Source organism: Aquarana catesbeiana, linkage group LG02 (genome assembly GCF_042186555.1).
Source record: "Aquarana catesbeiana isolate 2022-GZ linkage group LG02, ASM4218655v1, whole genome shotgun sequence".
In the NCBI taxonomy this organism is placed as follows: Eukaryota; Metazoa; Chordata; class Amphibia; order Anura; family Ranidae; genus Aquarana; species Aquarana catesbeiana.
In genome coordinates, this window is record NC_133325.1 from 360193143 (window position 1) to 360206590 (window position 13448).

General features: G+C 42.0%; 1 protein-coding gene across 2 annotated transcripts in view; it reads left to right on the forward strand.

The window, feature by feature from the left end:
* Positions 1-13448, forward strand: part of ZZEF1 (zinc finger ZZ-type and EF-hand domain containing 1) — a 375890-nt gene that overhangs the window by 30316 nt on the left and 332126 nt on the right. For both annotated transcript variants that reach the window (XM_073615049.1, XM_073615050.1), the window contains exons 3-4: positions 994-1188; positions 6238-6409. In XM_073615049.1, the coding sequence (XP_073471150.1) occupies positions 994-1188; positions 6238-6409 (367 nt within the window). The remainder of the gene's footprint in view (positions 1-993; positions 1189-6237; positions 6410-13448) is intronic.

A 13448-nucleotide genomic window follows, 5' to 3' on the forward strand; every position in this document is an offset into this window, starting at 1 on the left:
CCCGCACCATATCGAGGCTTGGACCACACGTCGACCCCGGGAGACGGAAAGGTGCTTGCTAGCCCTAAAAGTATCGCTGTAAAGACTCAGTGCAGGTCTATAGGTACTATATTCATCCTGAGATCAATGTGGAGATGTATGGAGTGATTACTGGCATACCGTTTGGAAACCTTCAGATATACTCATATGAGTGAAGTGGTTAACCAAGGCATAAATCAAAGGCGTCTTTTTATTTTGTTTCTGGTTTCGGAAAATGCATTCAGATCACTCACCACAGCTGATGTACCTTTCCAGTCAGCTGGTTTAAAAGCCTTTGTGACTTGGGTGGTATAAGCCTCTCCAAGTCATTTATATCCGGTAAGCCTCCTTATGATCATTGGTGGTGGCTCACTTACTGTCTCGACCTCTCTTGAAGTGTTGACGTCTGAGGAATTTGTGTCCAAGTGTCTAAGATTATCCTCTTCATTTTTTGGTCTCCTATCACACATTTGCCAACCTTTTTCGGACTTTTGTTTGATTAGAATTTGTATATTGACACTTTATTCACATTGGTTACACCTTTTTCACTTATTTACTTTTCATCACTTGTTTGTGTCACTTTATTTATGCATATATGTATTGCATTATATTTGTAATATGCATTATTTTCTTATTAGGTAGATTTGTACTATTTTATGTATCCCTTGCGTATTGGGATTTTGTACCATTTTATGTATCCCTTGCATGTTGGGATTTTTTTCAGTGAACACATTACCTTAATATTACCCTAATGGTTACACTTAGGGTTCATGATTTAATAGCACTACACTTTTACACTTACACATATTGCTTTGGTCTATAGCTGTGTTGGCTGCTATTTATACCTTCACTCGTTCTACACAGCGCTGTATTTTCTTCTTTCACGTACTAATTGGATAGTTATTACATGTGTACATTTAATAAGGCATTAGTAAAGGTTTTATTTATTTTTTTTTATTTTCATCCTTCTTCCAGGTTTCATCGACATTTTCTCCAAATCAAAGGATCGTCTTAACCTACATTCTTCTAAGACACTACGTTTTTTACATCGAAATCGAATTCCTAGTACTGTGATCCCCTATCCTATTCTGGAGTGCTGCAGTAACATTTTCACTATGCGATCCTCAGTGCTAAAAGATTATTTAGAGAGGTTACTCAAAAAAGAAAAAGGTGGGTAGCTGTTTTTTTATCACATCTAGGTACACTCTAAAACTAGGGGTGCACTGAATGGAAATTTTGATGCCGAAAATGAAGGATGCACTAGGCCGAAAATGACAGTTTAAAAAAAAAAAAAAAAATTTATAATTGTATTCTATTCCACTTTTAATTAAAGCGGTTGTATACCTTTTTTTTTTTTTTTTTACTTTTACCTACAGGTAAGCCTATAATAAGGCTTACCTGTAGGTAAAAAAAATATCTCCTAAACCTGTATGGTTTAGGAGATATTCCCCTCGCAATGAGCCGTTGACTGCAGCGGCACATGCGCACAGGGGTTTCTCGGCTGAAAGCCCGGCAGCCGCCAGACTTTGCCGGAAAAAAGTCTTTGCGCGGGAGTGACGACATCGCGGCTCCGGCCACTCACAGCGCCGGAGCCGCGATACCTGGAAGACACGCCGAGGGGAAATGTCAGCTCCCTCGGCGTGGACCGGGTGAGATGTCGGCGCCTCGTTCTAAGGTAAGTATCTCATAATGAGCTAGTATGCGGTGCATACTAGCTCATTATGCCTTTTCCCTTACACGTGTAGGGAAAAAAAAAAAAAGGCAGCGGGTTTACTACCGCTTTAATATAGTCAATTTAAATTGCTATGCATTTATTGTTTGCCATTATTGGCACCTTTAGTGCAAGAAAAGCTCAAGAAAAATGCAGTCCACAGTCTCTGACCATCTCCTGTATCATGTCCTTAATCTCTGACCATCTCTTGTATCATGTCCTCAGTCTCTAACCATCTCCTGTAGTATGTCTGCACTCTCTTAAACTTAAACACATTGCTAATAGTACTGGCAAAATTTCCATTCGGTGCACCTCTAGCAGACATGGTACATGAGATGGTCAGAGACTGCAGACATGATACAGGAGATCAATGCAGCCTCATCAGTGCCCATGAGGTGCAGCCCGCCAGTGCCTGGTATCGCTATCTCACGCTGTGTCACAGAGCTGTGTCTGAATCACCGTGCAGCCGCTGTAACAATGTCCCGCCTCCTATGACACACAGCACAAATATTGGATGAGCGTGCCCTTTATCACAAGAGGCGGTCTAGGATGTGAGACATCGCTACAGAGGCTGCACGGTGATTCAAGCACAGCTCTGTGACACAGTGTGAGATTGCGCTATCAGGCACTGGTGAGGCTGCATCTCATGACACTCCCAAGGAGAGTAGGAGGGGGACTTTGACAGGGGAAAGCCAGGATGACACATGTGCGGCACCCAGCGGGGAGGCCCCTCCCCCTTTTCGGTTCAATTATCAGCAATATTTTCTGCTGGTTTTTTTTTTTTTTTTTTTTTCTTTTTTTTTTTTTTCGGTCGCTGAAATTTCGGTGCATACCTATCTAAAACTGTACCTGAGAATCTCCCTTTTCTTTTTATGTCTGAATGCAAGGCCTGCAAAGTGGTGCTACTTCACCATAATGTTATACTCTGTTGCCGCGCATATGGGAGATTCCTGCTCAGCGTCTCCTCTTGTAGTCACCATCATATAAATTAGACCTGGAGGAATCTTGCAGAAATCTAGTAGCCAGCTGAGAAAGTTAGGAGCCAGCAAACTTGAGCTAGTCACCATCACAAATAGTAGTTCAGTCTTACTTTTCTGACACATTTACATAAATTCACAAATAAAATGTGTGTAAATATTGCCGTTGCCCTGTTGTGTGTGTTTTTTTCTTTTTTGGACAATCCCACTCTGGACTGACACCTGAGACACGCTGTCATACACATAGTACAGACCCCTAAACATACACTCAATACTGAGCCATATGCTTTCTCAATCTCGGGGTACTGACCTGCATGCTTTCTCAGTGTCCCAGTCCCAACCCGCATGCTTTCTCAGTGTCCCACAGAAAGCAAATATACAATAATATTTAGGGATCTTTGCATAATCCTCAAAAGGGAGTGGCCACAAGGCAAGCAATGATGAGAATACATATTGTGTGTATATATATGTGTGTGTTATATATATATATATATATATATATATATATATATATATATATATATATATATATATATATATATATATTTTAATGTGTAGCGGTCACCTACTGACAAGTAGGTGAGCTTTCTGTGTTTAAATGACAGAACACAGGTAAATTTAGGCAGGCTTGCATTGTGATTCCAGGCCTGGTTGTTTATTTTAGGAACTGGGAGTGTCAGTGTAGTGCAGGGTGTGGCCACCTGTACTTGGACCCAGAGATGCCTCCTTGTGCTTTCAGTAGAAATGGTTCTGGAAAAGAGGTTGGACTTGGGATCTGAGTGACAGGCAGCTCATGTGTGGAGTTCTGGCCAATCATTAATTTGTTTGGCAGGAGGCGGGACTCCCATATAAGCTGGGGTCACATGCTGGTTAGGCGTTGCAGAGAGGGAGAGATCAGAGAGAGAGCCCCCCTGCAGGGAGCAAAGCGAAGCCCCCCCTATGGGGAAGGGGGGGACCAGGCCACGCAGAGGAGAGGAGTTAGTGACACCGCACAGCATGTAGTCACTGGTGTTGCTGGACTCCCCCTGCGGGGAGTGGAGCGTGCCAGACTGGAAAGGAGGGATGGAAGGGCCATTTGGAAGAAGTAGCAACTAAGCGGAAGAAGACTGGGCGATCAACTGTTTGTGAGTGGCACATGGACTGTTGATCAAGTGAGTGAAGGCACAGGGGAGCGGTACTTTCAGAGGCTGAGGATGTTGGTACGCAAGTCAGTGATGCAGGCGCTAATGGTCTGTGACTTCAAGGTTCAACATGCCCACGGTTTCCAATCAGTCAGGCGGGAGGAATTATTCAGAGTAATCTCTTCTTTAGCTAAACTTGGAAGTACTGTACAAACGGGAAGTAGTGGTCAAAAGGCGGCGGTAGAGCTCTGAGCACAAATAGAGATACAGATTGTTCTAAAAAGGTCTACGGGTGAAGAGGTTATGGTTTTCCCATGAAAAGCTATTCAGAGTGACTTTTCATTATCCGCATTGTTCTAAGTCTTTGCATGAGAAGGCATAGGAAAGATTATGAAGCAGCGAAAGAGCATCTCAGAAAACCCTTTCTTCCTATCCCAGTTCATGTTATACAAATAAAAGCAAGAGAAAAAGTACAATATGGACTGTTCCTATTTCTATGGGCTGCGATGTGCTATGCGGTGAATGTGATTTACGGATAGCACAACAAACTGCAGCTCCTACGGGGGTCGTGTGTGTGTGTATGTGTGTGTATGTAATATATATATATATATATATATATATATATATATATATATATATATATATATATATATATATATATATATATATATATATATAAAATATTTTTACATTCCCTGGCAGAATTTATGATTTTTGGCCATTTTTCAGAAAATATGAATGATAACACAACACAAAAACTTTTCTTTCACTCATGGTTAGTGTTTGGCTGAAGCCATTTATTATCAATCAACTGTGTTTACCCTTTTTAAATCATGACAACAGAAACTACCCAAATGACCCTGATCAAACGTTTACATACCCTGGAGATTTTGGCCTTATAGCATGCACACAAAGGGTTCTGAATGGCTATTAAAAGTAACCATCCACACCTGTTATCTGTTTGCTTGTAATTAGTGCGTGTGTATAAAAGGTCAATGAGTTTCTGGACTCCTGACAGATCCTTGCATCTTTCATCCAGTGCTGCACTGACGTTTCTGGATTCTGAGTCATGGGGAAAGCAAAAGAATTGTCAAAGGATCTGCGGGAAAAGGCAGTTGAACTGTATACAACAGGAAAGGGATATAAAAAGATATCCAAGGAACTGAGAATGCAGTCAGCAGTGTTCAAACTCAAGTAGTCAAAGAACTCAATTAAGAAGTAGAAAATGAGGGGTTCTGTTGAAACCAATCCACGGTCAGGTAGTACAACTAAAATTTCAGCCATAACTGCCAGGAAATTTGTTCGGGATTCAAACAAAAACCCACAAATAACTTCAGGTGAAATACAGGACTCTCTGAAAACATGTGGTGTGGCTGTTTCAAGATGCACAATAAGGAGGCACTTGAAGAAAGATGGGCTGCGTGGTTGAGTGGCCAGAAAAAAGCCATTACTACGCAAATGCCACAAAGTATCCCGCTTACAATATGCCAAACAGCACAGATGAGCATCAAACCTTCTGCCACAAAGACATTTGGAGTGATGAGACCAAAATTTTGCTTTTTGGCCACAACCATAAACGCTACATTTGGAGAGGAGTCAACAAAACCCATGATGAAAGGTACACCATTCCTACTGTGAAACACGGAGGTAGATCGCTCATGTTTTGGGGATGTGTGAGCTACAAAGGCACAGGAAATTTGGTCAAAATTGATGGCACGATGAATGTAGTATGTTATCAAAAAATGCTGGAGGAACATTTGTATTCATCAGCCAGGAAGCTGCGCATGGGAAGTACTTGGACATTCCAACATGACAATGATCCAAAACACAAGGCCAAGTCAACCTGTCATTGGCTACAGCAGAATAAAGTGAAGGTTCTGGAGTGGCCATCTCAGTCTCCTGACCTCAATATCATTGAGCCACTCTAGGGAGCTCTCAAACATGCAGTTCATGCAAGAGAGCCCAAGAATTTACTGAAACTGGAGGCTTTTTGCCAAGAGGAATGGGCAGCTTTACAATCTGAGAAGATAAAGAGCCTCATCCACAAATACCACAAAAGACTTCAAGCTGTCATTGACGTTAAATGGGGCAATACACGGTATTAAGAACTGGAATATGTAAACTTTTGATCAGGGTCATTTTGGGTAGTTTCTGTTGTCATTATGATTTAAAGAGTTAACACAGTTGATTGATAATAAATGGCTTAGAGATAGGTATATATCTATATATCGATATAGATATATATTTAAAAATTTTGCTTTCTAAAGATAAATTGAGGTTATGTGGTCAGTTTAGGTGGAAATAATGCTTCTTGGAGTTTAATGGGATAATTCCCTAACAAAAACCTCTGATGTTTTCTCTTTTGATTATGTACTTATCCAAGCTAGCTATCTTTTGTCTTATTTTACAGAATGTCCAGCTGTTCTAACTGGCAGTGATGAATCTTTGAAGTATAAAACAATAACAAAGTCTTACAGTGGCATAGAAACCTCATCCAACTCGTCAGATATAGACAAGATGACTAATGGAGAAACAACCTCATACTGGCAGTCAGATGGCAGTGCTCGTTCACACTGGATACGGTAAGGAATATTCCTGTGATTTGGATTTTGTATACAGAAAATTACTATAGAGGTTTTTTAGCCAGACAACAATTGCACTTGAACGCAGCCAATCCCCATTCAAGTTTTAGTGGAACCCTAAGGTTTCTCCAGGGGATTCTAGAGGTTCCATGAGTTGTGACTGATTGACCTTTTTATATTTTCAGTGTGCTGGAACATTATGGAGCAAAAACCACTCCGCAGAGCCAGCTTCATGACACACACAATTTTTTTAGCTGTCCCTAAAGGTACTATTATGGCCACCACTGTAAATGGGGATCCTTCCCACTGGCCACCAATGTAATGGACCCCCTCCCCTCTAAATCTACAATAATTTGTTTTTAGTAGGGGGTGCCTGAGAACTGAAAGTTATTTCCATATATTGTGCAGCCAGGGGACTTTAGAAAGCATCGCACTCCCTATATATAAAATCTGGTTGAAAATACTAAAAATAACTCATGGGGACTTTTCAGGTGCTCTTATCCTACTAATTCTCGAAAAGATAAAACATTCCAATGTCAATACTATTTGTTAAAATATACAAATATTCGCTATCTTTCCCAATAGATATCGAACAATAAAATAACAAATATCCCCTCCTTACACACTAAGCCATAAGTGGCCAACCTGTGGCTTACTATGTACAAAACATCAAGCTTCATCAGGAGAACAAGGTTTTTTTTGTTTAATAAGTTTTTATTAAAGAAAAATATATAACAGAGATATAATTATAACTCAAAGTAGAAAATATTTCCATTTTAACAATAATAGCATAGTAAAAGAGAGACAGTACTCACATACCGTATTAGTTAGGAAAATTCCGTAATTGCCTCTAAATAGATACATAGAGTCAACGTACTAGCCGATTAGGCAGAGAGTATATACTATGTGAGTACCATATGTCGGGTGTAATTACATAAAAAGTATGATACATTGGTTTATTGAAAATAGACAATTGAAAGGCAAAAAAAAAGGGGGGGAAATATAAAAGAGGAGGGAATAAAAGGAAAAAGGTGGGAAAGAAAGAGAAGGGAGGTGAAGGGATGCTGGCGTGCAGGGCCATGTACCGAAAGGAAGGTTGTATTAGCGAGGTGAACAACAATGCTAGGGGGCTAATTCTGATTGATTAGTTTAAGGGGTTTCGGTAATGAGATTTTTATATGAGGAAGTAGTCTGAAATTTTTTCCATGAGTCCCATATGAGGGAATGTTTTTGAGAGGTCCCTCTGAGGTCGTGGGTGATACTCTCCATGAGGTGTACGTTGTCAATCATGTGTAGCCAGTTTTTAATAGAAGGAATTACTGGTTGACCCCATAAGGTGGGAATCAAGGCCTTGGCAGTGTTCAGGAGATGAGGAATAATTGAGCGTTTGTACGACCTTATGGGAGTTTTTGTAACATGGAAGAGGATAGCCCAGGGATCGTTTGGTATGTGAACGTCGGCAATCTGAAAGATCAGATCACGAATGGCATCCCAGTATGGACGGATAAATGGACAGAACCACCATATGTGTGCATGGGTAGCTCTGTTCCCACAGTTCCTCCAGCACATAGGGGAACTGGCAGGAAACATTTGGTGCATTCTAACTGGGGTGTAATGCCATCTAGTGAGCAACTTATAGTTGACCTCCGACATTTTTGAGGCTAGGGACGAGGTGTGGGCTAATTGTAAGATCCTATCCTTTTGAATATCCGTCAGGGGAAAATCAAATTCAGCTTCCCATTTAGTCAAGTAATGTGGGAATCCGGGATTTTGAAGAGCGATAAGGGCTTTATAAAATAGCGAAATGCTATGTAGGGGAGGGTCTTTTGGATAAAATATTGCTTCTATATCGTTTAAATCACTAACGCCCCTAAGTGGAGTAGCGAGAGAGCTTAGGAAGTGTTGTATCTGGTGGTATCTCCATTCATCTAGATACGTGACAGGTTTAGGGGCGAGGATCATAGATAGTGGTTTTAGTACATTACCATTAAGAATATGGTGGAGCAAAAGAGGTTCTTCCAGTCTCCATGTCTTAAAACCTGAATCTAGAAGACCCGGCAAAAAGTATGTATGATTAAGGAGAGGTAATAGGGGGGAGTCATAAGCCCAAGAGAGTTTTTTATGTAAGGCGTCCCAGACATCTAAAGAGGATATGGTGAGAGTCGAGGTAGTGCGAGCAAGGTTTCTGTGGGATTTGGGTATCCAGGGAGCCACTGAGAGGTCCATGCCACTCAAGAAATACTCAATTTGTACCCATAACTTGGAGTTAAGAGCATATTTCCACCCAGCTAGCCTGGCCAATATAGTCGCTTGATAATATGCTTTGAAATTGGGAAGTGCCAGGCCACCTGAGCATTTGGAACGAAACAATGTCTCCCTGGATATTCTAGGATGTTTGTCCTTCCAGATAAAACGGGAAACCATGGATTGTAAGATAGAAAAAAACCCCACTGGAATATTCAATGGTAGCATTTGAAAAAGGAAGAGAATGCGAGGTAAAATATTCATTTTAATTATACTTACTTTCCCTAACCAGGTGTGAGACAGGTTGGACCAGTTTCGTAAGTCATTTCTGATCCTATTTAGCATGGGGATATAATTATATCGAAAAAGAGAGTGGAGCTTGGGGGTAAGATAAATGCCTAAGTATTTTATACATTTTTGTTCCCATCTAAATGGAAAGAGGGGTTTGAGCGAGAGGGCCTCAGACTTAGGGATGTTAATGTTTAAAATTTCCGATTTAGATAGGTTTATTTTGAAGTTGGAAATTGAGTGGAACGAGGAAAATTCAGACATCAAATTGGGGATCGAAGTACGTGGTTGTTGGATAAAAAATAGAACATCATCTGCATAAGCTGCATATTTGTGGGATTTGTTGCCTATTTGTATGCCTTTGATATTAGCATTGTTCCTAATTGTAGCCAAGAAGGGTTCTAAGGAAATAGCAAACAGGAGAGGGGAGAGAGGACATCCTTGTCTAGTTCCATTGTGTATAGCAAAGGGGTCACCCAACGTCCCATTAATTCTAATTTGAGCTGAGGGATCAGAGTATAGGGATGAGATACGGTGGAACATTTTAGGTCCTAGGCCAAAGTGGCGTAAGGTCAATTTAAGGTACTCCCAGTCCACCCTATCGAAAGCCTTCTCAGCATCCGTAGAAAGGAGTAGGGTGGGCTGGGAGCAGCGTTGTACATATTGAATTAAGGAGATTGCCCGAAGTGAATTATCTTTTGCTTCTCTAGAGGGTATGAAACCTGATTGGTCGGCCGAGATCCATTTGGGTATGAGGGGAAGTAAACGGTTGGCCATGACTTTGGCGAATAATTTAGTGTCAACGTTAATTAATGATATTGGTCTATAGCTGTTACACAGGGTAGGATCCTTATCTGGTTTGGGAATGACAGTGATGTGGGATAAAAGTGATTCTGGGCGTAGACCTGAAGAGTGAGAGATAGAGTTTGCATATGCAGAAAGGTGAGGAAGTAAGATGTCACTGAATGTTTTATAATAAAGAATAGTGAACCCGTCAGGTCCAGGGGCTTTACCGGAAGGGGAGGACTTTAATGCTGTTTGAAACTCCTCTACCGAGAAGTCTGCTTCCAATTCTTTAAGGACAGATATGGGTAATTTAGGAAGATTAGCCTCTGCCAAGTAGGAAAGCATACGATTCCGTCTCTCCTTATGAGGAAGAGAGGACAAATCGTTTTTGACGTTATACAGGTCCGAGTAGTAGTTTCTGAAGGCTTTAGCGATATCTGGAGTTGCATAAGCTAATGAACCTGACGGGAGTTTGATTTTGGGAATAAATGATTGGGATTGCTTATTCTTTATCGATCTAGCTAGCCATCTGCTAGGTTTATTCCCCCATTCGTAGACTCTCTGTGACAGGCGTTGAAACTTTCGCTTGGTGTCTAAGTTAAGGAGGGATTTTAGTTCCTCTCGTTTAAGTGTGAGGGATTGGAGATGTGCAGTATGTAGAGATAGTTTATGTTGTTTATCAAGGGCCTCTATCTGTTGTAAAACCTGGACAATTTGTTGACCATGCTCCCTTTTCTTCCGAGCGCCAAGCTCAATGAGTCGGCCTCTGATAGTTGCCTTGTGAGCCTCCCACACAATAGAGGGGGAGGTATCAGAAGGTTTGTTTTCCTTGAAATACTGCGATAAGTGAGAGGCCAATATGGAAACCTCCACTTCATCAGAGAGAAGGGAGTCATTTAGCTTCCAATTGGTGGTGCGTCGGGGTAGGGAAGGCATGGTCAATGTCATCGAGACAGGTGCATGGTCTGAGATAGACGCGGTACCTATATGAGTAGAGTGTAGGAGAGGAAGGTGAAAGTGATCTAAGAAAATGTTGTCTATTCTAGAGTATGATTGATGCGTTGAGGAGTAATGTGAGAAATCCTTCTCCTTGGGATGAAGAAGGCGCCATACGTCCATTAATTGAAGATCAAGAAGCCGTTTTTTCACAAATTTCAGGCGTTTGAAGGAAATATTAGAGCGATTTTGTGACGTGTCAATAGAGGGATCTAGTGGCATGTTTATGTCCCCTGCTAGGATAGTAAGTCCTTTAGCAAAATGTGACAATTTAGTCAGTATATGGGATAAAAAGGTTGGTTGATTATGGTTCGGGCAATATATGTTTGCCAGAGTGCATTGAGTATTTCCAATAAAACCCCTAAGAAAAAGAAAACGACCATGATCATCTGCAAGCATTTCAGATAACCTAAAGGGCGCGTTTCTGCAAAAACCAATAGCTACCCCCTTAGCTTTATTAGTGTCCGATAGGCTGTAATACCACTGTGGAAAGTTAGGTGACGTTAGTTTAACGGATGTCGTGTGAGTTAAGTGGGTTTCCTGAAGAAAGGCAATGGAACATGTAGCTTGTTTCAGTTCCCGGTATACTTGGTGTCGCTTAGCAGCAACATTAAGACCCCTGACGTTATAGGATACTATCTTTACCCTAGCCATATGGAAATAAGGTGTCAGCCTTCAAATAGATTAGCCAGGCACGCCAGCAGAGAGGAGAAGGTGGAGGAGGAGAGGGAAGAGAGAGTAAGTAAAGAGAGAGATGAAGAGGAAAGGAAAAGGATAAGCATATGTAGAAAATGTACATACAAATCAAAGAACCTGTGGGAGATGAATGAATGTCACGCAGAAATCTGCAGTGGTCCCGTTGGGGAAGGAGAGAGCGAAAGGCCATCCCAATCCCTGAGCAGGGATAGAATGGGGCAACTTTAGGGCCGTTCGCACTCGTCTATCCCAAAAGGAGATGGGGGCGAGGTTACGCTGTAAGGGGGAGGTAGCGAGGGGTGTGCGCTCCAGCAGCGCATGGCCTGTAGTAGAAACAAATTAACAGATAACTTGCTAATAGCAAGAAAACATTAAGTTCCAGTTAGAAGTATGGAAAACCGTACAAATAGTACAAATACAACAAGAATCAGTATGAACAACGTGCATCCTTCAGGTTATCAAAAATGTAAACCAGCTTAGGGCTAGAACCATATAATCCAAAAGAAAAAAAAAAAAAAAAAAAGGGAGAGAGGGAGATCAAACACCGGTCAGAGTAGCTTCGAGACCGTTTTAGCCAAAAATTGGCAGGTAGGAGTAGGAAAAACATATCGGCCAAAGTCGGGCTCTATAAAAAAAAAATAAACATACAAAAACAAGAGTTTTTCTCCCTCCCTCTCCTTCTCCTAGAGACCTTGTAGGAGAGACTCCGTCCACATTAACAATAAAGATATAGTTGAAAAAGTAAATGGTTCAGCCATGTTTTTGTGCAGAGCCCGGGAGAGAAGTGCACTTTTTCTTTGAGGGGGTTTTTTGCCAATGAGCGTCAATAGGGCAGGAGAATTTAGGAATTGGGTCCTGCCAGCCTGGGAGTTCCATGGGTGGGAGATGTAGCTCCTGCAGAAAAGATGAAAGTTCCTCAGGAAATCTCAGCGTGTGGGAGCGACCATTTTTTATGGCAATCAGGCAGGCAGGAAAGCCCCATCTGTAGGTGATCCCGTCGGAGCGTAGTCGGTCAAGGAGCGGTTTGAGGGCTCTGCGACGATCTAGAGTGTCTTTGGAAAGATCTGGATAGATGGTAATATTTGCACCGTCAAAGTCAATATTAGGGAGTCCCCGCATCTTCACCATGATGGCATTTTTATCTTCAAAGTAATGCAGGCGACATATAACATCCCTGGGCAGATCTGAGTTAGCATTACGTGGACGTAGAGCACGATGCACACGGTCAAAGCGTAACGATGCAGTGGCAGGTTTACCCAGAATAGTATTGAAAATGCCCCTTATTGAATGTTCAAGATCAGAGTCTCCAGTGGCTTCCGGTAGACCTCTAACACGTATATTATTTCTACGGTTACGGTTTTCGAGGTCTTCAAGCTTATATAAAGATGCCCGATGAGCGAACGCCAGCTGGGTAACAGTGTCCTGCAATTCTTTGATAGCTACTGCTTGCGTATCTTGTCGCTGCTCTGTTTCCTCCACTCTGACCAAGATATGTGACATATCCGATCTAACTGCAGTTATTTCTTTTTTAATGGATTTCTCCAAACCGTGAAACATGCTTGCCAGTTCTTTTTTGAGACCGCTCATAAGTACAGACATTTCAGAGCCCACGGGGGATCCAGGATCATCCATGAGATCCGAGCAGTAGGAGGATGCCGGAGAGCTCCCTCTCGCCGATGCGGCGCGGGATGATGGGGAAGCGCTTGTTCTCGAGGTTCTGGCTTGGTTACCACGTGCGTTGGCTAAGTATTGTTGAATAGAGCCAGTAGAGGCTGGATTGAGTAGTGATCTCTTGTTTGGACGTTTAACTGGGGCAGACCGGCGTTTAGATGATTTTGCGGGCATAGTTGGAACTATATGGCCGATAGCTGCAGAGAGCACCCCCCTCACATTTGAGCGAATTTACATATTCATCAAGGTGTTATCAGCGTGCAAAGGGGTTCTCACTAGGGGCGCAAAGGTGGCTTCTGGTCTCCAGATGCAGGCCAGAACCATGAATCCTCCCAGCGGCAGCGGTCAGTCAGGAGCT